Source organism: Acanthopagrus latus, chromosome 14 (assembly GCF_904848185.1).
Source record: "Acanthopagrus latus isolate v.2019 chromosome 14, fAcaLat1.1, whole genome shotgun sequence".
Taxonomy (NCBI): Eukaryota; Metazoa; Chordata; class Actinopteri; order Spariformes; family Sparidae; genus Acanthopagrus; species Acanthopagrus latus.
Window position 1 is genome coordinate 18,470,081 of NC_051052.1, and position 26,340 is coordinate 18,496,420.

The 26,340-nt window shown below is 39.8% G+C and overlaps 2 protein-coding genes and 1 long non-coding RNA gene across 9 annotated transcripts in view; 2 read left to right on the forward strand and 1 right to left on the reverse strand.

The window, feature by feature from the left end:
* The window catches only part of LOC119032215, a 1,052,400-nt gene that overhangs the window by 690,430 nt on the left and 335,630 nt on the right, over positions 1-26,340 (forward strand). The gene's annotated exons all lie outside the window — the stretch shown is intronic.
* On the forward strand, positions 4,568-11,866 carry tmem243b (transmembrane protein 243, mitochondrial b). Its single transcript, XM_037121146.1, has 4 exons — positions 4,568-4,871; positions 5,741-5,791; positions 7,121-7,225; positions 7,307-11,866. Exons 1-4 carry the CDS (start codon positions 4,794-4,796, stop codon positions 7,424-7,426), a joined length of 354 nt encoding a protein of 117 aa, XP_036977041.1. The 5' UTR covers positions 4,568-4,793; the 3' UTR covers positions 7,427-11,866.
* On the reverse strand, positions 13,238-25,690 carry cd9b (CD9 molecule b). Of its 4 annotated transcripts, none has more exons than XM_037121136.1 (8): positions 25,467-25,690; positions 17,794-17,896; positions 15,464-15,561; positions 15,054-15,128; positions 14,859-14,960; positions 14,639-14,728; positions 14,457-14,540; positions 13,238-13,905 (listed from the first exon to the last, which is right to left on the reverse strand). In XM_037121136.1, exons 1-8 carry the CDS (start codon positions 25,533-25,535, stop codon positions 13,840-13,842), a joined length of 687 nt encoding a protein of 228 aa, XP_036977031.1. In that variant the 5' UTR covers positions 25,536-25,690; the 3' UTR covers positions 13,238-13,839. The 4 variants fall into 4 exon arrangements, with proteins under 4 accessions (XP_036977031.1, XP_036977030.1, XP_036977032.1 ...); XM_037121135.1 differs by lacking the exon at positions 25,467-25,690 and adding an exon at positions 23,139-23,545; XM_037121137.1 differs by lacking the exon at positions 25,467-25,690 and adding an exon at positions 21,990-22,415.

Sequence of the window (26,340 nt, forward strand, 5' to 3'; positions counted from 1 at the left end):
AAATGTTGTTTTAAATAGTTCCTCTTGGTGCTGTAACATTATCTAGCTTAGTACCCCCGAATAAATGACTAAATCAGTCAGTGACAGGTAGTCTACACGGTGCTTCTGCCTTTTAGCATCGACTCTTAAATTGCTTCATTTTTGAATGGAGTTCGGCGAGCTGCGTGCCCGTCAGTGTGGCTTCTCGCGGTCGGTCGGCCCAAACAGTAATCGACCTCGCCTTTAACAGCTTGAACTGAAGCTACCGGGCTTATTCCCTTTAATTCATACTCGACCCTGCTGCTCGGCTCTCTGAAAGTTATGTTTCCACCGGAGTCAACACGGAGGCTGTAAGGCAAGTGTGGCAGATAACTCGGGCGGTTTCACAGCAGAAACGCCGGCTTTCTAACGTGTTTGCTGGGTTTTGTAAATGTAGTGATTCTTCTGTTGCAGTCCAGGAGCTGTCTGGATGGTTAGCTTAGCTTCGTTAGCATGTCAACCTGCTTTAGAGTTGGCCTTGTAACGGGTAAATCTCAGGTTAGCTAACAGTAAAGGTAGCTTTAGTGTCACCGTTTACAGTCGTCATTTTATACTTTAATAGAAGTATTTATAGTGGTAACACATGATGTGTGTTTTCGGGTTATTTGTCCACTTAATTATAGCATATGCTCGGCCAGGTAGCGTTTAGCTCTGTCAAAATAACTCCCAATGCTAACAAGCTGTTTGTGTGAAGATAAAGGTATTTGCGTAGCTGCTGCTAGCCAGGCAGGTAGGTTATTTAATAATAAAGTAATAATAAAGTTAATCTGTTATATAAGTGGTATTGTACTCAGCAGTCACAGGAAGTGTTGGTTGTCTTATTTGGTTGTTGACATTCAGCTGTTAAGCTGCAGATTTTAATACCATAATTCTCCATGCTTTGACTGGAGCAGTATGCTGTTAGATTATAGAGTAATTAAGATTTATGTTAAGTTACACAGCAATATTAGTCCATAACATGTAGAGGGGACTTTTTTTTTCTTTTAGTCTCCAGCGTATTCATGGTGGCCAGTACCAGCTGTCACTGCTCTCAGGTGGGGGAAATCCACCTTAAAGTTCAAAAGTTAAAATAAAACAAAAGATCTCTATCAGGATGTCTGCAGAGTCTTAAAATACCCTGTGACAGGATAAATGTTAGGACTTGAATATCTGTAAAGCTATCAATACTAATAATGTCTTTTTCCTTTATTCTTACACTTTTCTGTTGGCAAAATGAAAATTTATCTAACCTACAATCTGCACAGGACCACACATAAGTACCTTTCCTACTTGCCTGCAATGCTTGAATAAGGCAAAGATGATTTATCCAGAAATCTTAAACTTAATTTAACAATGAACTGAAATGTCTCAAAAATACATTTCATTTAAGTGTCTGATAGCTGTGTTGATATAATATCCATATATCGCCCTGCACTGTAAGTTCATTAATCGATTAGTCTGGTGACAAAAGATTAGTCTAATTTTCACAGTACTGGAGTATATTTGAGTTTTGGACTGTGGTTTCTGCTTCTGTCGTTTAGCTACATTCTGTCTCCTTGATTTGTTTGTTTGTATTCAGTCTTAAGGTTTTATGGAGGTGTCATTCCACTGGATTGTTCTGTCGGCTCACTCTTGAACCAAACGTTTCTCCTCTTACCTCCGTTAAGTCGCGGGGTCTCTTTCTAAGAAGACTAAAAAATCACAAGGCTCTGGAGGAATGTAGCTTTAGGCCAGTTTTATGCCAGTCTATAATGAAGCTCTTGTTTTCGAGCGTGTGTGTTTTCTGCTGAGAAAGCTCTGCGAGGGTTTGATTCCCTTTCCTGCTGCCTTCTGACCCAGAAAGGAAGCAGCGACCGCAGCCGCTGCCAGTGTAGTAATGGTAGTTTGGCCTTGTGTGAAGATGTGGTGTGAAGCTGACACGTTAGAGAAGTGTATTAAACTCTGTGGAGGCGTCGTCAGCCCTGTTTCCTTTACATTTGCCTCCACAGTTGTGTGCTTCGTAGTCCTTTCTGAGAAGAGGAAGACTAAGAAACTTTGATTTTGTTGTTTCTGTTACTCAGAGTGTGTGAACACGAGCTGATGCCACCAGCTGTGCAAACTGATGACACTGGCTGCAGACGGGTTGTGTAATTTCTAAAACATCACAGATTTTCTGAGAGTTTTAATCACACAAAATTGTTTTAAAGTTCACCATGGAAGTTTAGGAACAAATCCTGGATGGCTTCTTTGATTTTTGGCAGAAAGAACTTCTGTTTTTTGAAGTAAATAAACACACAGTCTCAACTAGTTCATGTGCTGCAGAAAGTGGTTTGATTTCCTGCCCTGGGTTTCGCCTGTCAGGCTGCACAGTTTCCTGCCGTACTGTAAAAGTACTTTTTAGGGCTGCAATTTAAGATTATTTTCATCATCTAATATTCTTTGTTTGGATATTTCTTTTATCTTTGAGTAGAGAGTCAACAGGCACAAAGGATGTTATGTTATACTTTTTTGTTTTGAAACCAAACAGACAAAAAGTCTCTAAAGCTGATGTTCGTTTACTTTAAATCTCAAACCAAAAGTTGGTATTTCCATCACAAACATGTCTTGCGTCACATTAAACCCGTCTGCTAATGCATGTGGACCTTGACATGACCTCTCTTTGATAATGGCTGGAAACATTATTACAAACATGCTTAACTTCAGGAGAGCCAAGAAGCTGTGATGAAAACACAAGTCAGTCCTGTTTTTTAAAACTTTTTTCCATTCTATCTCTGTTTGTCTTCTAGTTACCGTAAACCTCAGCGCCTTCCTAAAACAGAACATGTGATAGCGATTTGCTCTCACGGCCTCACCTTGAACTGTTTAAGTGCTGCTGTCGTGAAGTATCTGATCATGTTTTTTTAATTAAACTCTCTCCCAGACAGTGAGTTGGTAGATTTCCATTGTTTATTTTCTAACTTTCCCACTCCTCCATTGACACTACAAAGTTTCTCTTACTTTCCCATATATCTAAGCAAGTATTCTGCCAATTTTTTGTGCTTCTAAAGTTGTGAAATATGCTCTTCAGTTTCCCAAAACCAAAAGTACCGTCTTCAGATTGCTTCTTCTTTCCAACCAGCCATCCCAAACTCAAAGAAAAAAGCAGCACATCTTCACATTTTTGACATTTTCTGCTTGAATAATAGTTCAAAAATGATTAATCCATCATCCACAAAGTTGGTAATTAATTTTATTTTGATTGGCAAATTGATTAATGGACTAATTGTTGCAGCTCTGGTAGTTTTACTAGAGGGCAGGGAATATCTAAACATGTAATATTATCCTAAAAAGACATCTGAATCAAACATCGACCCCAGAAAAGGTAGTAAATACAACATTAGCTCTGTCCAGTCGAGGGAAACAAACAAACACGAGCATCAGCAGCTGAGGAAATGATGTCACCACGACGTCTCTTTCGTAGCTGTTCTGAATCTCGTGGTGAGATGGTTTGATTATTGATATTACTGGCTGGTGCTGGTCTCTGCCCTCCTGTGTGACTTATTAGTTCAGAGGTTTGGGAGATCTGCTGGCCCTGAACTATTCTGTAGGTTTAGAAATCACAGGTTCAGACTTGGGTTAAAAAAAAAAAAAATAGATAAAAAATAAAATAGAACGTTGTGGCCAAGTCAGACTTGATTACAGCTTCCTCTTTCACACGACTATCATCATCATCGTTCTTCTTTTTTTTGAACGATGGAAGTGACTTGTGGTTGTTATCACACCTGAAAATAGAGGAAGTGGAGCAGAATGAGCTGAATATGAATCTGTTGTCTGTTGTTTCGATCAGCGGCGGTCTGACTTCTACAGAAGGAAAACCACCATCGTCCTCTGTTAGTACAACACGATAACCACGTCAGCGCCTCTGTGCATCTCTGTCATCATAGAAGAAGTAGAAACAAAACAAATCCTTTGTTCACTGGTTTTATTTTTAGCTGCTATTTTTCCAGAGGTCCACACAAAATGACGACGACGAGGGCAGCCAGCAGTGATGTATTCATACATTTTTATGACTAATTTATTAATCGTGTCTTCTAGAAAATCACATCACAATTTTTTCAGGGTGCAAGTAAACGTCTCCAAATACTCCACTACTTCTACTGAAAAAAATAAACATTTTAAAATTATACGATATCACTGAAACTATTAAAGGAGGAGTGTAATAAAAACAATCCAACAAAGTTCCAAACAGCAAAAACTAAAATCAGAATAATAACTAATCATACATTTAAAAATAACAATAAACGGCATCAGTTGAGAAAAAGCCACAAACTGAGTTTGTCTGCCTGAGATGAGTTTTTGTTATATGACATAAATGTGGAAGTAAACAGACTTTACATGACACCTGTAAACTTCTCTCCCCTGCAGCGGTGCAAACTCTGCACTTCTCTTTACTGCTTTGCTAAAGCAAAATGAAATAAATGCGGAAATAATTAAACCGAGGATCCTTTTTTTATGGTTTAACAATCAGGGCAGGCTGCTGGCAGGAAACATGGTGTTGTGGCGGAGCTCACCTTCACCCAACACTTCCTGTTTTTTTTATTTTGTTCCACAGGTGAACTAACAAACCTCCGTCATCAGCAGACTCGCCGTCATCATGTCCTCGTCAGGCTGTTGATGCTGACACTGAGCAGAGGGAGGCGGCTGGGACGGAGCTAGCGAGCATGCAGCACTGGCCCGGTGTGTCAAGGAGGCGGCGCTGCTGAGAGGCGAGTGGTCGGTGCTGAGTGTGTGTGTGTGTGCGTGTGTGTGTGTGAGAGTGTGTGTGCGCCCAACCAGCCATGGATGACTTCACCACCAGGACGTACGGCACCAGCGGCCTGGACAACAGACCTCTGTTCGGGGAGACCTCGGCACGGGTAGGAGCCTGGAGGAAGTGTGTGTTGTAGTAGGACCCAGTAGATCCTGAACTGGTCATAATTTATTTTATTCCTTTACTTAGTAAATATTTCACTGATAATTTGAAGCAAAAACAATTTCATATGAAGATAAAGAATGATAACAGGAGTGTGGTGGAGCAAGAAGAAGAAAGAAAATCAAGTTTCAGGCGCTTGTCTGAAAGATCAAGAGTAAAAATCTATTCAGAAGTACATTGATATAATACAACATTGTTAAAATACTCCTATCCATATAGCAGGCTGTCTGCAGGTCATTAAAAAGCCTTAAAATGTCTTAAATTTGCCATAAACTTTTAATCTTATTTCATCTAAATAAGTCAAGCTCTTCTGCAAGTTCTCCAAATGTTAAAGTTCTCACGTTAAAAATCTTTAAACCAACTTAATACTCTTTTTTTATATACTTTCATGTTTCTGTTGGCCAAATGTAGATTAAGCAACTCACTCTAACAACCATGTTGTTGCATTAAACCCACCTCTGAAAGGGACCACATATATATTTATCTTTATACCTACCTTTATAATTATTTGTCTTAAATTTGATTAAAACTATCTTGAAAAGTTATTACATTAAAGTTTCTGATACCTGTTGTTACAGGAACAGATTAATGCCTCATTTTACAATGTGTCAACACCTATTTATTGAATATATTATCAGGCTGGACTTGTTCTATATTTTCCTTTTTTGTCAACAAATCTCACATTAAAGCCAAAACCAAACACTTTCTGACCCCTCAGTCAGTCTGGATACAAACTCGTTAGGAGGAAACATCCATTCAGGTGTTTTTAATTGATTCATAATAACTGATGGTTTTAAACTGTTTTTCTGGCAGGATCGAATCATCAACCTGGCAGTGGGGGGATTCACGTCTTTGGTTGTTTTAGTAAGTACAAATCTTCGTCATTACGCCACAAAATTGCTTCTCTCCATTTTGTCTGACGTTTGGAGCTAAAGGCAGTTTTATCTTTTGGGGCTCGTTCGTATTTTCTCTCGGTGTGTGTTCACATGAGAGCTGAACCGTATCTTTTGAAAACGCAGCTAAGAAGAGGCGTGCGTGTCCTCGGAACGCTTTAACGACCACCATTAGTCGGGGCGCGGTGGGTTCCTTTCAAGCCTCAAATGGTCCTAATCGATCCGACGTTAAAGCTTTAGAGAAATTAAAATTTTACATGCTGATATCGTGAATCTTATTTTCAGCAGTTTAATGCAAAAAAATTCTCAACGCTGCATGTGAGTGCTACATTCCTGTGTCGCCTGCTTTAACACATTAAAGACACTTTGATCGTTTCTTCTTCAGTTTCTTTGTAGTTTCAGAACATTGATTAGTCGGCATCAAAGGGTCTTAAAAGACTCAACTGTGGCTGCTTGGAATCCACACGACTGTCACATCTGGCCTTTTTTATTAATGGTAATATCACTTTTGCACGGGGCGAGTGTGACGTGGAGACCTTCAGTCATTTGTAAGAAGTGCAGAGGACGTCTGTGATCTTAATCTGGTGTGAATCCACCATGTCTGTAAACTGTAAAGTACATAATTGCTGTGTGATCTGCTGTGTGACTGAGTTAGTTTTAAACGAGGGCGACAAAAGGTTGTTATACATCCACTGAGCAGCAGTTACTGGAGCTGCAAATGTGATTTTATGCTCATAACACATGCAGGATGTGAGCAGAACAACTCCTAACCATATTAATAATGTAGCTGCTGAAGAGCTGATGCTCTGCCTCTGAAAAGCTGCTGTTACACGGAGAATTGACGTCATCAGAACTGAGAGACGAAGGCAGTTAATGAGTCAGTAGAATCTGGCTGAGGAAAAAGGAATCTGCAGTTAAAATAATGACTCAACTGTTTTTACTTCTCCTTCTCCAAAGTGAAAAGTGTTACTCATGTTCTTTGGTTTTTCAGTCGGCCTCGAGCGCTGCTGCTCCCGTCAGACAGACGCCGCGTTATATACAAATGTGGTGATAATGATCCGCGTGTCAGACCTGATACAGTATTATGTAAAACCTGTGATGGTAATCTGATTGGTGGTGGACACGTTTGCATAATTTCCAGGATGTCTCAAGTCCAAAATCAACCACATTAACCAGCTCTCATTTGAAAGCAGTTTATCTCATCAGATTCTTGATTTCAGTAGTTCTGGTGACGCTGAAAAAAAGCGTTTTGTAAATGAGGATTATTTAGTGTTAATGTTTGTCCTGTTGTGTCCTCCAGGTGACTGTCATCAGCTCCTTTGTGTTCCCCTCGTTGCCTCCTCGACCGCTCAATGTCTTCTTTGCCGTGTGCATCCTGCTCACCTGTGGATCCGCTTTAGTGCTGGTAAATAAATTCACTTACCTGTTGTACAACTGAGCGATTCTGCACCTGTTTGTCTTCAATTTGTTGCTCTGTTTCTTTTAGATATTCTGGTACCGGCAGGGCGACCTGGAGCCTAAATTCAGGAATCTGATCTACTACATGCTGGTGTCCATCGTGCTGCTGTGTCTATGTGCCAACCTCTACTTCCACGAGGTCAAGTGAAGACGGCGACGAGGAAGAGGAGGAGGAAGAAGAAGGGACGACATGGCCTTGACGGACGGTAACACACGCGGGAGGACCGCGTGGACGAACACACGGACCAACGTGACACAAAAAACTCATCACACACTAACTTGAATGAACCGCAGTGAGACTGAAGACTCTCGGACCAAAAACCAGTAAAGCTTGATGGTTCCAGTGGGATAAAACTGTCAGACTGTTGGTGCGCTGCACACACACACTCACTCTCACACACACACGCATGATGATGTCACAGAGTAGGAATCATGACGTACTGTTCGAGGCCGTTAATCTGCCTGGAGACACCCGGCTGGAGGAGGCGCTCTGAGGTGAAACAGGCGTGTTTACATGCAGATAAACATCTTTGTTTACAGTCTCATCTTCACAACAACGATGAGCACTAACGACAGAACGCAGCCGGGTTCGATATGATGACAGTTAAAGGAGAAATCTCACCCTGTTGCTGTAAATCCCTTCTGTTTAATCATGTATCAAGTATCCAGTTAACTTTATTTATATCTTTAAACTACTTCCAGAAAAAAGGGGCAACATGTTGCTTAATTTCTAGGGGATTTTATAATTATAAACATCTGAATCTTAATCATTCTGCATGATGAAGACGGACGCTGTGTCACATTTTGTTTGTTTCTCAAGACCAGAATTTGTGACGACGACTTCTAAATCCCCAAATCTGCGGCCTGCTTGTTTAATGGTGCATTCAGGACCGATAGATTATCAAATATCCTGTATCGTGTTTTCACGGCTGCAACTAGTGATTATTTTTATTGTCAATTAATCGATCAGTTGTTTGGTCTATAAAATGTCGATCAGTGTCTCCAAAAGCTCGTGAAAACGTCTTCAAATGTCTTGTTTTGTCCACAACCCAACAATATTAAGTTTACTGTTAAAGAGGAGGAAATACTCACAGTTAAGAAGCTGGAAACAGAGAAGTGAAGATCAAAATAGTTGCCGATTGATTTAATAGTTGACAGCTAATCATGAAACGTTGCAGTCAACTTTTCTTCACTTGGTACACGAGAACTTAACAGACTGTTGAGTTTATATTCTCCATTTTTGTACAGGCAGGATTTGATGATACACATCAAACTTCTCAACAAGAAAGCAAATAATGTTTTCAAAAAATGTATACTGCGTTTATCTTTCCAGCTGTGAGCAACAGTTGATTTTGCATCAACAAGCTCACTCATCATAAACCACTAACTCATAGATACCTGCCACCTGAATACGCCTGATTTCTTTCATCAAAATCCACGTGTTATTATTATAAACCTTGACAAACGTCCCATCTTACAACGTTAAAGAAAGTAAGAATAAACTCCTGGATCTGTTCCAAAAGTTAATGAGGTCTAATCCAGGCCGAGACTCGTCCTCCTTCCAAGTTTCATGGAAATCTGTTCAGTAGTTTTCTGTGTAATCCTGCTGACAAACCAACAAACCTCCTTGAGTAGCTGGAAAAGGAATGATGATGCGTTTTTACTTTGAAACGATGACATAGTTACAGTTGACTAATTCATTAAATCAACTAATGGTTGCAGTTCTATGACTAATTCTGATGAAAGCTAAGTATTTTACGTCCTATTTCAGCTGTTTAAGTTGAGCATCTTGGTGATAAATCTTGGAATTATGAGACGTTTCTGAGTTGACAAAGATCTCCTGAATGCACCGTCAGATCTGGAGGCTACAGTGACATCATCTGACTCAGGGATGAGTTCCTGTGTAACATTCAGTCCTCCTGAAAACCACATCTACACCTCTGAACTCCTCGAATCGGACCGACTCGCTTCATAACTGACGATCTGTTTTAGATTTCTGTCATCAAACTGAATCTGTGGCTGCTGGACGTGAAAACATTCGGTGTTGTTTGTTTTTAAACGGGGTGGATTTCTCCTTTTTTAACCCGGACAAACGTTTTGTGCATGTAAACACACGCAGTGAGCTGACGGAGGTGTTGATGGAGCCTCCTCCTCCCTTCAGTACTGTAGACTGTACTTTAAACTAGCTAACACAGCAATAGCACAAGCAGCTTCAGGGCGAATATATGCAACAGTTTGTTTTCTTTGCTTCCTCTCTGCTGTCAGCTGATCTGATTATCAGGTCGGGTTTGATTTGTTTTCCAAATCAAGACTTGTTAAGAGGATTTTGTTGTTTTTTTTTGTTTTTTTTAAAATGCTGATTTATGACTCACTGCCAATTCTTGCACTCAGTATTGGTTGATTTACACTTTTTATTAAAAGCACACACACACACACACACACACACACACACACACACTCAGGCCAGCTGTAGCACCAATGAGAATGAACGGGAACAATCCACACGGCTTCACACCGAAGCTGCACAGCACAGCAGATCTTTGTATGTTTCTACACGTCACGTCGATGTCTGCCAGCTAAAATTTTGCACTAATAATTCTGCCATTTACAAACCGGAGCGTCTGAGGCATGAGGGAGCTTTGAAGTTGATTTCGCTGTTTGAACATCATGAATGAGTTAAAATCCTTGGATATTTTAGGCTGCAGCTGACGATTATTTACATTATCGATTAATTGTTTTACCTGAACTCAAACTTGTCCAACAACCAGTCCAAAGACTCTTCATTTACTGTCAATAATGACAATGAAAAGCAGCAAATCTTCACATTTAAGAAGCTGGAACCAGCAAATGTTTGACATATATGCATGTAAAATGACGGAAATAATCAAACTACTATTTCATATTCATGTTATTAAAACAGGTTTGTTTTGGATGTTTCTATCAGGATTTATAGATCCTCAACATACAAGTAAAGAAAACAGAAGCTGGACTGTTTCCAAATGCACCAAAGCCGGAAGAATCTCTGTGACAAAATTACTTTTTAAACTGGAATCGAGTGACTGTTAATCCAAAGGTTATTTTCATGATTAATTGTTTGGTTGAGAAATGTTAGGAAGTCATAAAAATGCTCATTGCAGTTTGTCAAAGCTTAATCTGATGTCTTTGAATTAGGGATGCACGATAAAGGCTTCAGACTCGAGTCTCTGATATCATACCACTGCCAAATAAGTTCACACATTGCTGGTTACACCTCGACCCTCCAGATAAATCTCCCTGCTGTCTCTCACAGCTGTGGCCGAATTGTTCATCTCAAAAGAGAGAAATTTAACACCCACAAGAGGGAGACAACAGTCTCATCCTCCAGCTTTAAAATTAAATATCAGCATCGGCCTGAAATGAACGTTTCTGCAGATGAGATGAAGCTTTAATTTTGTTCAGCTGTTGGGAACCACTGACGAGCTCTTATTTTGTGCATCGCCACAATTAAATCATGTGGAGACAAATATCAGCGTGGGTATCAGCCAAAATGAGGTGGAGAATATCAAAAGATCCGATATTGTGCTTCCCTGATTCGGATTGTTTTTTGTTGTCCACCCCACAAGTCCCAAAGAGATTAATTTTACTGTCAAACGATCGGTCAAGTCAAAAGCCAAAAGCACAACAGCTACACTTCTTGTTAAAACTGAGTTGTGACTGAAATGTAACTTTTAAATGTCGGTTTTATCTTGGGACAACGTTTCTAAGTTTAAATATGTGTTCCATCTTAGAAAAAACAGGATTTAAAAACTGCAGTAACTATAAAATCCAACCAAAAAACAAAAAACAAGGCCTTAATAAGAACAGGGCAGACTTGACTTAACGACCAGCTTTGTCTTTTGTATTTTCCTGACCACTTGTCTTCGAACTCAAGGGGAAAAAACACAAATATTGAGGAAAGACGTGAAGGAGAGTTCATAAAGATGAGTGCAAAAAGCGAGAAGTCTTAATCTCCTTTCCTTCTGTAAAGATCTCCAGAGTACCGAATGCTGAAGGAGATAAACGAGAAGTATTGATGCAACTTTCTGGCACTTTCAGAGAATTTGACCAGCTGCCACTAAGATTTCTCAGCAAAACAAGAATATTCAACAGCAGTTAACGTATCAGGTTTGGTGACAGGTAGTCAAAAAAACTCAAAAAGGAACACAGAAACCTAAAGGAACATGCTGCCATTATTCTGGTTTTCTAACAAGTTCCATGAGAAGACAACAAAACTAAGACATGAAACTTCAAACTCAACGGGCTGCAGACGTCTACAGTTGCCTCGTGTAGCTTCACTTCTCTCGTAGCGTTCGTCTTCCTGTTTTCTTGCAGCTGTAGTTTTGTTTACAGGTGTTCTGCGGTAAAGCTTTGTGTAACAGATGATAACTGACAGTGACAAAGAGCTCAGTGCTAAAAAAAAAAAAAAAAAAAAAAGAAACTGAGGGGACAACGAGCCCCGCCTTCCACCGGAGGGTCGACCTCGCCACGACTTTAGGATTGTCAAAGCCATGTGTTTCTTTTTTTGTATTTATTTCATTAATTGTATGGAATAAATAATTATGTACCCTGACTGAATCTTTGTTTTTTTTTTCCCCATGTTTTTAAAAAGACAAGATTTCAGGTTTTATTATTTTTTGTTTTAAAAAAGGAGCTTTATCAGCCACATGTGGGCGGATCGTATTGACCTTTCGGTCGTCTATACAAGTTGTTTAATGCTGCTGGACTGGAATTATTTGTTGGCTAATGTTAGTAGAGAAATCGAGTCCACAAACAGAAACTAACAACCGGCTTCAAGCACAACAAAGTCCCACAGAGCTCCTTTAAACCATAAACCCCAAATGTACCAGGAGTCGCTCCTCTAACATGAGGCATGTTTAAAATGTTCTGGTCTTCTGGTGAAGAGAGTGAAGGAATATGAACACATTGAAAATAAAGCCCATTTCTATTACCAATACAGTGTAAACAGAGATGAAAAACATGAGGCTTTCATTCTTATCTAACCAAATTTCAAAAGCAATTTCACCGTTGTAAAGAAGACGTCGTGTTATCGTTACAAGTGAATGTCCTCTTCTGATACTTGACTATTATACCTGTAATTTCTTTTAAAAGAAGTAATCAGAGCTGATTAAACAAGGGAGATGAATAAGGTGGTATTCTTCACTTATTCATAGGTAAATTCTACATCTTAGTCTCGTGTGTTGATCAGAGTTGTGATTGAAACTTTTGGGTCGACCCCAGAAGATTTTCGGATGTGAAGTTTGGGACATACAGCCACTTAAAAATAAATAAATAAATAAATAAATAAATAAATAACTTTCCGTTAACATTAAAATAATAAACACAGGATCCTCAGCGATGTTTAAAGTATAATTTGTTTCTTCTGTGTCAGTACTCAACTTAGCCACCAGGTGGCAACAAAGCCAAAGATACAAAGCATGTTGAGAAAATCATCCTGAATCTTTTGAACTCAACTTACTCTCATATTCAAGTTTATGTATTTGTATGAATTTATTAAAAAAACTTCCTAATAAGACAGTTGAAATGGTCCATAAACTGGCAGGCCAACTGTTCCATTTAGCTGAGCCAGAAAATAATTTAGGTGCATTTTTAATCACGGCTGTACGATATGGTAAAAAAAAAAAAAAAAAACCCTGCTGACAAAATAATCTACAGAAAATATGTTTATAGGTTAGGATTTGTTCAAAGGCCGAGATGAAATATTTTTAGACATTTTTTATTTGGACCTGCTGAACGCCAGACGTCAGAAGTCTGAGCGAATCCTAGAAACCTTTCAAAACAATATAACCTTCATCGCTTTTATAAATAAATCATCTTTCACTACGATGTTTCCAAACTACAAACTATGCCCCCTGATCCTTTAGTTGTAAGAAAACTCAGTAAATGTTTGATATTTACAAAAAAGTCTCTCTTAAACATCAACCAGTGATTATTAGTTCATTTATTTGTCATTTTAAAAGATATATTCAAACCGCATTCTTCAAAATATTTGCATAAAACTCCAACATTCTGCTTTTATAAAAATCAAAAGCACCTAATGTGTAACTTCAAAAAGGAGCAACGTATCGTAAAAAAAAAAAAAAAAAAAAGAGTCAAACAATAAAATTCAGTTAGCTGCAAAAAGCTGATGACAGGAGCGCTCAGCACACTTTACATAAACTGAAGTTATCCAACAGTGAGGAGCTGACGGAAGGAAAAAAAACTGTTAATGATCTTTAAAAAAAAAAAAAAGGTCCTCCAGAGGGCAGCAGAGTCATTAAAGTCTCATGTTCCTGTTGATCAACGTGTTTTGTAGTTCTTCATGATGGGAGACAAATTAAAAACACACATTTGTTCGATTAACTTTGTTGTGAAAAAGACACAGGCTCCATACTCTCACAGGTCGACGTGGCCATCCTGCATGGATCCGAGCTGAAGGACGGCTGTCATGATTATTTAAACTGATAGAAACTCTAAAAGCAGAGGCTGTGAGAGACGACACGTACGTTAGAGACGGAGGGGTTTTTTGTGTGTTTTTGTGGCTGTTCAGACAAAGTCCCTGGACCTCTTGATGGCGCAGCAGAGCATCATGCTGAAGATCATCCCGAAGATCTGTGGAGAGGAGGAGACGGAAATACAGGAAGATGGCAAAGTATTCAATATTCGACGGATAAAAATGGTTCTGTAAAATCTCCATCCATGTATAAAACTCACTCTTTATACAAGCAAACATTACAATTGGTCTGGACAGTAAAATGTATTTTTTTGGGACGACAGACGACAACTCTGCGCCAGACAAAAGCAGACGTAAAGTAAAACTACTCACAGATATCATTTCATGCTTAATTTTACAGTTATTTCTGTACAGAGTTGTACTTAACAATCACTGTGATTATATTTCAATTAACTGTGATGTTTATTGGCCAAGTTTGAATCCTTTTCTGCCCGCAGTCATAGTAGCTTTATTTAAATCCGGTTTGCTGATCTGAATATTAAATCTAGCTTTTAGTAAATTAAGCAAACCTGGACCAGAGACTGAATCATCATGTTCAAGATGGATTAAGGACGTAACACAAGACAAAAAATAGTTTTAAAAAGGTTCTCCAAGTGTCAGTGTGTGTGTGCGTGTAGTTTTTCATTGACTCTCTTTTGTCTGTGCTCACCATGATGACGCCGATACCGATGCCGACCCCGCCGATGATGTGCAGTTTGGTGTTGAACATGTCATCGATTGCAGCCGGACAGCTCTGATAGAACAGATGGAGAGAAACAGGAATGTATCAGCAACTGGAAGGAACTGAAAATCCCTTTTCACGATGTCTTGATGTGACTTTATGTCTGTTACCGTGGTGATGAGGACCTCCAGTCCCTCCTTCTTGGGGCAGATGTCTTTGGCGGCATCGATCACTGTTCCCGTGGGGCCGCAGCAGTTCAGCTGTGAAGAGGAAACAAGAACACCAAGACTTTTAGTTACTTCAGGATAACATACAGATGTCAGGCAAACATATGATGCACCAATTTAAGAAAAAATAGCAGTAAAAGTGAGCTGAGGTGTGTGTTCTGACCCCAAAGTGGATGAGACGCAGGGTCTCCTTCAGCGCTTCCTGTCTGGTGTCTTTATAGTTGTTGTAGGTCTGCTTGTAGAACTCCGTCACGTCCTCCACCACCTGAAGACACAACAGAAAACATTAAAACTGAGCAAAACAAAAGTGTGTGTCCGTGTGTGTCCGTGTGTGTGTGTGTGTGTGTGTGTGGTGTACCCGGTCCTTGTTGGAGAGACCCCAGATCCCAGCGGCCACTTCCACAGCGAAGATGAGGAGCAGGAAGAGGAAGAACTACAGGCGAAAACAAGAGTCACTTCAGTGTGTTGGTGATCCTCACACATGGAATAAACACAGAGTACATTTTAGCAAGACATGTTGGAGGCGAAGTGTACATATTTTATATTGTATGAAAGAGTTTGAGGGCTTTTCGCGTAGCAAACAGATAAATAAAAACGATAACTACAGATAATGACGGGGGAGGAACAGTAGTAATGCTGCCATTTTCTGGCAGCTTCACTGTTCTTTGTCTTTCTGGTTTGCTTCTGCAAAGCAAAAACATAAATGTCTTTAAACCTGCTGTGACGGGTTCCCAGGTGATCCGACAGCTGCACAGAAGGAACACTCACCAGTCCCAGCATGCACGGCGACTCTTTGATGGCTCCGCAGCAACCGAGGAAGCCCACGATCATCATCAGAGCCCCCGCCGCAATCAGGATGTACACGCCTACGGAGCGATCAGACACATGAGGGGAAAGGCTCTGAGGTGACAGAAGTAGATGCAGGTTTATTCATCCAGTTCCTTGTTTGCTGGCAGATCATCGAGTTTATAGTCAAAATATCTCATTACATTTATTGAAAGAGGAAATCACCTACAAACATCAAGCATTCCAGTGAGAGAAATGTGATTCAGGGTTTGCATCCTTCGAAGGACTCGTCCTTTGCGGCCTTCAAAGACAAGTCCTTTGGTGAGACCTTCGAAGGCCACGTCAACCGTCGATCTAGCCTTCAGTCATTTCCTGGTTGCATCACCAGATGCCCAGGCCAGAGAAAGTGACGATCTACACCTTGTGATGTCGCCTCCTCTCTCTCTCTCTTTTTTCTTTTTCGGGCGCGCAAAGAATCTTGGGATACGGGAGGCTGTGAAGGATGGTAGCGGTAACTAAACAGGGAAAAAAGGCTGCATCTGGAGGAGCCTTCGAACTGCCACATCCTTCGCACGTCATTGTGACATAATTGGCTTTCAAATGTGTCTTTCGAAGAATGCAGACCCTGAACTGGAACACGGCCCATTTCTTCATATTTTCCAGTGTAGTAAAACGTGTCCGACTGGTCTGACAGGCAAAGTATTTTTCTTCACACGCCCACCTGATCCACTCCCAACCTATAATAACAGGCTTTATTTTTTCCTAAAATCTTGAAGCATCACTATGAAACGAACAACAATCCATCAACTGTGGTCATCAGTCAGTACAGTGCTTTTATACTTACTTAAATAAATAACAAAAAATTAGAACTATCAAGTAATTCAGTGGGTGGTAACATGTTGTTGCAGCTCTGTGAACAACATCCTCCCCTCACACACAGTTCTGAATTATTTGCCTCCTGTTCATCCTCATCTGTTTCTTGTTCATTTGCATCAGATGTTTTGCATGTAGCATCAGAACTAGTTTAGTTCAGGGAACTGATGTCACCCTGCTCCTGTTGATCATGACAAACAATAGTCCAGTTGTTGTGTTTTTGTAACTCTGCTCTGGATGTGGTTATGAATCATTTTTAAGTAAAAACCAGCTCCAAACAACAGTAAAAACAAATGAGACACATGACTCCAGAGCCACTAAAACTCAACCAGCCTCTTTATTCCCGTCTGATGTGGCTTCATAATGAACGTAGGAAAACAATAACCGCAGCACTGATGTCACGAGTACAGTATCCACACAAATCCTCCTCCTCCTCCAGCACGTCGCTCTCCCAGCCTGTTATTAACATGTTTGTCATTTCAAAGACAATCCTCTGACTGCCCACTCCACTTATCAGTTTGATGGAAGCGAAACACAGAGACAGAAGGGGAGGCAGCGAGTCGGCCTTTCTGTGAGTTCCTCGGAGAACACAAAAGCGGAGAAACAAAAGACGTTTCTGTCAAACAGTGAAGAATGACAGCTATGTGTGAACGGTGGTGGCAGGCCGGAGGAGCCGCCTCGCTGTGGACTAACTTTGGCCTCAGCTGCCCTTTGTACGCCCTGGAGCCTGATTCTCTACATCAGGGTGTTCCTGTTGTGGCAGTAACGACCCTCATAATAAAAGTCCAGAAGTCAACCTACTGGCAGCGTGTGAAATAAATGCCTCCATGTTCTTTACTCATCTAAACTCAAGCAGAGTATTTGTGGTGATCTGCAGTGCAGAGAATGAACGAATGAAGTTTGAGTTTTTTTGATTATCCAGGGAGTCTACAGGTTTCAGACACTTACATTTCAATTAAATTTCAGGGTGATTTACCCAAATTTACATGAACAAAACACCAAAACATTTAACTTCACTGGGATTTTAAGAAATTACACCTAGGAAGATTTTTCTGAATTGCAGTAAAATGAAACTAAGCAAATTAAGGAGCAGATTTCCGACAAAGCAACAGAACAGAATCACAGAACATAAATGCTGCTAATGGTTTCACATGCACTTAACACTAAAAACTGTGCTCACAAAACTCACTGAGACTAGAATTACATGAAACTTTAATGATCCCTCAGGAGAACTTCCTGTCAGTGTTCATTTTAAAGTGGCACTTAAGAATTAAGTGGAGAGAAAATTATGTTCTTTTCTGTCGAGATTAATAATAATAATATGCAGCCAATGTATCATTTGAGTCAAACATTCCCTCGTTGCAGCTTCTTGCATGAGGGACATTGTGGCTTTTCTTGTTCAGCTGTAAAAGACAGCAGTGTAGAGTCAAAGACCTCACCAGTGAAGAAGACTGTGGGCGACTCCTCTCCTTCAAACAGTCCTGCCGTCCTGGTGTCAAAACGCAGCCAGAGACCCACAGCCAGCACCGCAGTACCAGCCAGCTACATGAGGAGGAACAAAAAACAGACAATTATGCACTTCACCATTTATTAGTTAATGTCCGTTTAAACATTTTCTTAATATGGACTCTTGGAAGATCAGCCATATTAGCTGTATACTAGAATGATTAGTATAGGTTGTACACTTTATACATCTGGGAAACAGCTAATCTTTACCGACTCAGTTAATCATCTTAACATTTGCCAACTGATGAACGCAGTACAGCTGAGGCTGATGGGAATATCAGCTACTGGACAAACTTTAATCATGGTCTGATGAAAATCCAGGCTTCAAAGTTGCTACAGTTCCTTCCTGAGAGGAACATAATCATGGACAAAAATTTCATGGCATCCAAAAGCGTATTTCACTCAACTACCAATGTCGACCTCACGACGGCAGAGGCAGAAAAGACCAGGAATTACCAGAGTCAGTGGGATTTATCTTGCATGGCTAACCGTCTTCAAACCTGCTGAGATATTTTGTCTGACCGACACACACTGCAATGCTTAGAGTCATGCCGCTCGTTTTGCTTGAGACAGGTAAGCCGAGGTGGATGGATTGCACTGGAGCAGAAGTGTGAGCCAGCTGTTTAAATGAAGCCGAACTTGCTACCCAACACTCCACCCAGAAATATCTGAAGAAAATTCCACCCTCTTCCATAGTTCATTTAACCTGTAATGAAAGTATTCCCTCATTATTCTGTGACTTACTACATTTGCAACGATCACCCAGGACTTAAAAACTTGAGCTTAAAAAATTTTCACTTGATAAATGTATGGCTCTGTATGGCAACACAAAGTCATCGTGTTTGTGTATTTTCCTCTCCACTGGTGTTCACCACAGTAATAACCCACTACAATGACTCAACATCTCCTCAGCAACCACTCAACACAAGTTACATCAACTCTTTGTTACCACCCAAATAACTTCCATAATGTCCCATGGCGTACTTGTTGACATCAGTGTTGTTGCGCGGCAGGCGATGAGGGTTGCAAATAAAGCATCCCCGGTAACAGACAGCATCGTGCCCCGACACGTCCTCAGGATCCTTCCTGCTACAGTCTGCTGACCATGAATCAGTGGACACACACCAACTCAACCATGTGCACCAACCTCTGCATAGCTGGGGAAATACTTGGGATGCTTGTCTGGGACAAACACGCAACTGAATTTTTGTTGCTCGACTACTTTTGCAGAACATCCCAATCCTGATGTCTGCACTACTTTTTTTTTTTTTTTTTTTTTTTCTTCGTATACATGCACAAATTCAACACCCCTTTTAGAGACATGACAAGTTAGGGTTAGGGTCAAGTACCCAGATACTAAGTTCAGGTATTAAAATCTATATCCAGAGAGACCACAAAGGTGAATTTTGGCAAGAAACATCCAGTCACAAGCTTAGAATTATGTTAGCTGTGCTGCTTATAGTGATTATCCAACAATATGAAGATTGAAATAAGATTCTGAGCTCATTTTGGGAGCAACTATGGTGCTAACAACAGTATTTGAAAACTCACTAGTACCACTTCTTCTCCCAGAACCAGAAGACACCTTTACCTTAAGAGCTGCATGTTTATAAGTTAAGTAACACTAAGGATACTGGTTAAAGAACAATGTACTCAAATTAAGCTACATTCAAATTTATTTACAGCCTGAAGAGCTCTTAATGTATTCACAAATGCTCACTTCCCAGTGTGACAACTAAAAGATGCAAAAAAAAGAAAGAGGGGAAAAAGGAAACTGCAGTGTCCTGAATGATAAATAGTTATTGGTGTTAATGTGCAGTAAATGCACTCAGGGGATTTGTTGTGTTTGTGTAACGAGACATCTTAAGTATCCTGGAAGAAAACAGGCCTTTCCCCAGAGGATCACATTAGCACTCATTACCCACAAAGACACGCTGCAGCAGCATTAGCAGGACAAACAAGAGAAAAGAATTATTTTTGAGAGGCTTGGCAGCTTTTATAGGTCTCAGCACTGAGTTCACACCGAGTGACACTGTGTTAGATTTGACAGGACATCTGCCAAAACTCAGGTAAAGGGACAATTCTAAAGACAGTAAGTGGAAAATGTCTTCTTAACATCTAGAGACAGGAACACTGTCAAAACGGAGCCCAGTTGCTCTGCTGTGAGTGTTTACCAGCCGCTCGGTCATTACACTTTGGAGTGAAACAAAAACAAATCTAATCTGATGTTTATTTTTCAGGAGGTGGGTCTTCACCCTGCTTGTTCATTTGTACTGCTGTCATCTCGTTTGTCCACCCTGAGCCGTCGCCGCCATCATTACATGGTTAAACTGCAGACTTAAAATTTCCAAAACAGTCATTAAGCTTGGACCAACAGAGTGTGTGTGTTCCTCCAACACTGTAAACAGGTAATCACAGTAATAAAACGGCAGGCGGTGTGAATATTTATGAGTAAATCTCTGTGGGAAACAAACAGCTATATAACTTTAAGTCGATTCACACAAAACTTTGCCCTTTTTGACAATGGATGTCAAACACTTGTTCATCTTTTAAAGTGCGGACTTTGAACAGAACTGGAATGAGAAACTCGAGAAAACTGCCAAGTGGCTCCAGTTATTCCAGTGTGATTGGATATTTAGGCCACTAAGGTGTGTCTCTGAAACATGCAACGAGCCACGTGGGCCTCTTTGATTCGTTTGACTTTTGAAGGTGGCCTCTTAAATACACCAAGCATCAAAGAGGACTCTGCTGCATGATGTTATCCTCTCCTTTGTACAAACGTGCATTAACATAATGGACATAAGTAAAAACCAACAAAACAAACATTTTCATGATACAGAAACATTATGGCGACCAGTTACAGTTCTCAATCTCTCTTTTGCAGTGAAACTGTATGCTAAAACATGTTTCTGAAAACATTTCATGCAAGAATGAATCAGTGTAGTCACAGAATCTTGGTTTATAGATTATGAGCACTGCCTAGTTTAGACAGTTTGGTGAGACAATTTGCGTAATTTGGTGGATTTGCTGGTAAAAGAGTGGGTTAGTTTACCATTGACTTCCAGCACTGTAGCGATACAAAGCTGGCTAGAAATCAGCAAAGTTCCTGTTTAACTCCATTAGAAGTAACATCCCAACAAACAGTATCATCTTTGAAACCGAAATGAATGTAGCATAATCTGCCAGTGTTGTTATAATACGTAGAATATCATAAAAATAAGATGAAATTTGTAGCTATGACAGCAAATATTTATCAAGCAGTAAGCTGTGTGGTAGATTGTAGATTGATAAAGACACCAGATAAGAATGTAGTGTCTGTCTTTGTCAGCTAATCAATGTCAGGCTAATTATTTTAGACAGACGATTTTATTGGGGCCATTTTTAAGTCTATGAATGTCAAATGCTCCAAGTTATAAGATTTTTCAGTTTTTTGATTAAACAGTCCAAAATCAAAAAGATGTTAAATTCAAATGACAGAGAAAAGCAGCAAATCTGATCCGAAAAATGTAATTTATTTAGCTTTATTTATTGACCTGCATCATAGTTATTGTAATTTGCCTTGATTAAAAATTGTGACTGAGACAATGAAAGTAACTAATATTTCCAAATCAAATCTGTTGGTCAAATACACATCTGAAAGTAAATATTTCACAGGAAAATGTGTAGCAGCTTCAGATGAACTCCAGCAGGAAAACCTTATGTTTTAAGTTTGCCAGAGATTGCTGTGTCAGACCACATGTCAGTTTTTCCACCGACACAATTTCCTGAAGGCACAGAGTGACTACACACATGTCAGCAGACAACAGGTGAATCAGCATATCCAGCTGTCCTCTACTTTTCACCTGGAGGAGGGAATCTTGGTCTACAATCGATTAATCAAGTTATTGTTTTTGTAATCCTGAGAGACCCACCTCAAACAAACAAACAAACAAAACTCTCAAGCAATCCAGTGTCTCACAACACAAACTCCACAAACTAAAAGTTTAAAGCTCACTAAACTCTTCTCTTTGCCAGTGAAACTTGTTTTAAACTGCAAAGAACCAATCAAATCCCTAAGACAGCAGCTCTGTCTCACCACAGTGTATCACGTATCAACCACAACTAACATTGTGTAAGTGACACTACATACCCAGAAGAGAAAGTTGAACACAAACACCAGGTATTTGATGCACTGCAGTCCGCCCATGGCTCCAACTTCAAGATTTAGATGTTTATAGAGTAGAAAAATCCAAATGTTCTCTGTTCAAGAGTCAGACTGTCTTTGTCAGCGCGGGAGGACGAAAAGGACAGAGGTGCAGCAGGAAGATTTTTCAGTGAGCCACACCCTTGCAGGCCTCACCTGTATATACTTAGGAAGTCAGGGGGAGGGACTGGGTGGGAGTCAGGGGAGACAACTATCTGTTCCACTGATTTTTTAACAGGCAACCACAAGGTATAAATCAGACTGGAGAATGAAATCAAAAAGCATTTACCTGCTCTGATTTACAGCATCAGTCGTCCAAAGATCAAGTACTGGTTGGCCCCTTTTAACGATTGTTCTATTTTAACAAAACATTGTTTTTGAGGAGATTTCATGTTTTTTTTTATCTTGTCCTGATGACGGCAAGGTCTTAAAACATTTAGATATTGATCTGGCAGACACTTATAATTCACAATAATATCAGTAACATCCAAGCTGTAAAAACATTTTCCTTTGTTGTTAGGAGATAAAATACTTTCTTTATCACATTTTCGAGTTTATCGCCGCTTCATTCTTCCTTTTGTTTTGTTTTCTTGAGTAGGGCTGCAGCTCCTGATTATTTTCATGGATTAATCTGTTGACTGATTAGCTGTTTAGTGTGAACAATGCTCATCATAATTCTCCAGAGTCCAATGTAACTCATTCAAATAACTTATTCTGTGTGGTCAGCACTTCAACACTGATAAGATGATCATTTACAGTGATATCAAACAGAGAAAAGCACTTTCCCCCACACTTTTAGGGGAGAAAAACAGTGAATAATCAGTTTTGTTCAGTGATTAATGACGTTAACAATTACTTGGTTATCTAAATTGATGACAAAGTGTCTGAGAGTCTGGCATACTGAGAGAGAGCAAGAATAAACAACAGATGACGCAGACAAGATGGAGAAGATTAGGATTACTGAATGAACAGTGAATAGTAAAACTATTTTCTGTCTCGTCTGGAATCTTTTAAGACCCAACAAGAGGCAGAAGAAAAAGGTGAATGAAGGGAAACGAAGGCCTCACAGGTGTATTCACACACACACACACAAACCTCCTGCGACTGGAGCTCAGTGTTGTTTGCTGAGGTAACTCGAGCTGCCCTCCTCTCCCAGTAGACCCAGTGAAACCAACAACACCAGCTTTGTTTCCAAGCTGCTAAAGCCTCCCCCATCTCTCACTCTCCTTCTTTGCTTCCTCCCTTCTTTCTCTCTCTCTCTCCTGCCAGAAGTAACAAACGGATTTGTTTGTCAAGTGTTCACAAATCCCAACCGTGTATTTGTTTAAAAAATTCTTTAAAATACAAGATAAGGAGGAGAGTGATAACAGGTTGTTGGCGAGCAAAGAAGAAACAAAAGGGGTAAAACAAAAAAGGGGGATGAGTTCCAATAAAAGAGAACAAAAGATTAAAATTCAGAGCTAGACAGTGTTAACAAACAACATGAGAAGGAAGAAGGAAGAGTAGAGAAGATTGCACAACCTCCCCGTCCATTCATGACAGATTGGCCTTGATCATGCCCTCTGCTGGACTTTTACAGAATCTTTCTCTAAGCTCCAAAAAGGTTCTGAAAAGCCTCTACAGAAGCATGATTTAAATTCAGTAGACTGGAATGGCCGCCAGTAGAGCGCATACCTCCACCAAGGCCACATTTTGAGGATCCACATCAAACTGTATTCAGTCGTAGACACCAGCCGCTTAAATATGCCAGAATTGTTTTCATCAGGATCCATATTCTCTGAGAAATTAAAGGAAATATCTAAAAAAATAAAAATAAAAAAAAGGGACATCAGTTCAGTAGCTTTTAGATTCATTTATAGCTACAAAACTGAGATGAACACACAGAGACTTTTATAGAAACATCTTTCTCTCTGGTTTCCAGCACAGGCAGTGTGGGTTGGCATGGTTTGACTCGGTGCAGCCAGAAGTACCAGCAAAAAAAAAACAAGAAGTCGAAATGGAAAAACTTCTGAACTAAATAGTGATTAGGCAGTATGTACATACCAGTAATCAAACAGGAAGAGGGAAGAGTGTTCAGACCTAATGCAACTACAGATTAGTTTTAATAGGGATTCACAGCTGACACACACAGGAAGGAAACATTTGGCTGATGACGAGATCAAGGTGGCTGAAAAGTCTCAGATCAAATGTATTTTTCTTCAGCAATCAAATACATTCATGGCTCATGAAATCACAGGAAATTTGCTTCTCTGCATGTAAATTCAGTTTCACATATTTCATGGGCAGCTGGCTATTTTGACAAGTGCATGAAAATGTTAACATGAAAAAATTAGAGACCATCTTGTGGTGAGATCAAACCAGCCGCAAAGGCCATCAGCATGGTGCCCCTCTGACCCGTGACCTCTCAGTAGTCATTACAAGATTGTTGCATCAGTACTTAGTACTCATGGGTCGGACCACACCCATCTTCCAACTTGGCCACTGTTTTGATCTGAACTGCACACCTGTAAAGTGTCATGTCTCCATATGTCTTCAGGACCACATGTATGACAACATCTGCTTTTTTCACATATGGATTATAATTTTCACAATGATAATTTTGTTTACATGTTGACACTGGTTTAGAGATTTCAGAACACGCTATCAAATTTTGCCAACCACAATGTAAAACCACAACTACAAGAAAAGTGTGGGGTGAAATCAAATTCAAACGCCAAAGGTGTGTCCCCAGCAAAAAGTCTCAATACATCATACGTTTTAAAACATGCCTCCAATATCTAAACATCACTTAAATATCATAGGTGGAAATCAAGTAACTGCATTTACTCAAGTACTGTCCTTTAATACAAGTTTGTGTATGTTACTTGAGTGTTTTCCTCTTTATAATCTTTTACTTCCCTCCATCTCTGATGACAATACTGTACTTTCTACTTCACCACATTTATTTGACAAAATTAGTTCCTCTTTGTTTGCAGATTCAGATTATTAATCAAAGCATAAAAATAAATGATAATTTGTTATTAAGTAGCCTATATTATCTAGCTTAAATGAGATCCACCTTTATCAGCTGCAACAATTAAAGGACGAACACTTAAATGCATCAATAATTATAACAGAATGATATGTATATTATTCTGAAATGTGTATATTATGCTTTATTTTGGTATGCCACCTTAACATAGTGTATTTAAGTAATATTTTGAATGCAGGACTTTTACTTGTAATAAAGTATTACTACTTTCACTGAAATAAAAGATGAGTACTTCCTTCAGCTGTGAAAATTATCATAAATATTCAACTGATAGCAAACTCTTATTTCAAAACGACAGGAACTATCTAGCTAACATTTTCACGGCGTTGTTGTAGCTAAAATATTGTGACTTTAACGATATTTATGTGTTTATTTTGAATTTAGTAACTTACCCAAAAGACGAAATTAAAGATGAAGAGGGCGTACTTGACGCACAGCTCCCAGCTGCTTAAAGCCGTCATCCCTGCGCTGTCTTTTTCACGATGTTAGCTCGTCTGCTAATTAATCTGTGGAGTATCTGAATATCTGCCGCCGTTTGTCAGTTTTTAGCTGGTCCAATCTGTCGCGCTCGGCTCGGCTCGGCTCAATTCGTGCGATTCCGTCACTCGTCGGTTGACAGGACGGAGCGCGCGCTCAACAGATGCTGCTCTGTTTGTCCGCGCGCCCGACCCGTTGGGAGGGAAACAGAGACGATCAACTGCTGAACACCCGCAGAAGAGACAGAAATACTGAGATTTATGTCTTTCTTTCTGTCTTTCTGGCTCCTCTTTGTGTCTTTAGTCCCCCGAAGAGCTGTGAACACGTCCTTTGAGCAAGAAAAAATGTCTTAATTGTGCGTTACTGGGGAAGGAAACAGAGGCAGAAGAAGATAACGAGGAAGGAAATAAACAATTAATCACATCCTCATATCGGAATTAGACTAAGCTGTGGGCCATTAGAGCTGTTAAACATGACACCACAAAGTAATGAGTAGGGCCAAATGTTGTCCACTGAGTTTAAAGTAATAAATAATAAAAAGTAATTCAAAGTGTCCTGCTGTGGTAATTAGTCCTATAACCTGGAAATCAGTTAGCAATTTTGCACATCCGGTTTCCTCATCTTGAAGTCAATTCATTTTTTTTATTGATTTCCGCGTACATGCCTGAAATAAAGCCTGTTTTTACCACAGGCTTAAATTATTTACACGTTTTGTTCTGTGGCATGAAATGATAATCAGATGTCCCATTTCAATGATAAAAGTGCTTTAAAAAAAGGAAAGCCAAAATG

What these genes read in the sequence shown, in the direction of transcription:
- tmem243b (XM_037121146.1), top strand. Translation starts at nt 4,794, where the DNA reads ATGGATGACTTCACCACCAGGACGTACGGCACCAGCGGCCTGGACAAC. An exon ending in TCACGTCTTTGGTTGTTTTA is followed by an intron (nt 5,792 to 7,120) that starts GTAAGTACAAAT and finishes TGTGTCCTCCAG; the next exon opens with GTGACTGTCATCAGCTCCTT. An exon ending in GTGGATCCGCTTTAGTGCTG is followed by an intron (nt 7,226 to 7,306) that starts GTAAATAAATTC and finishes TGTTTCTTTTAG; the next exon opens with ATATTCTGGTACCGGCAGGG.
- cd9b (XM_037121135.1), bottom strand. Translation starts at nt 23,258, where the DNA reads ATGGGGGAGGCTTTAGCAGCTTGGAAACAAAGCTGGTGTTGTTGGTTT. An exon ending in CTGAGCTCCAGTCGCAGGAG is followed by an intron (nt 17,897 to 23,138) that starts GTTTGTGTGTGT and finishes CTCCTCATGTAG; the next exon opens with CTGGCTGGTACTGCGGTGCT. An exon ending in TGGAGGTCCTCATCACCACG is followed by an intron (nt 14,541 to 14,638) that starts GTAACAGACATA and finishes CTGTTCTATCAG; the next exon opens with AGCTGTCCGGCTGCAATCGA.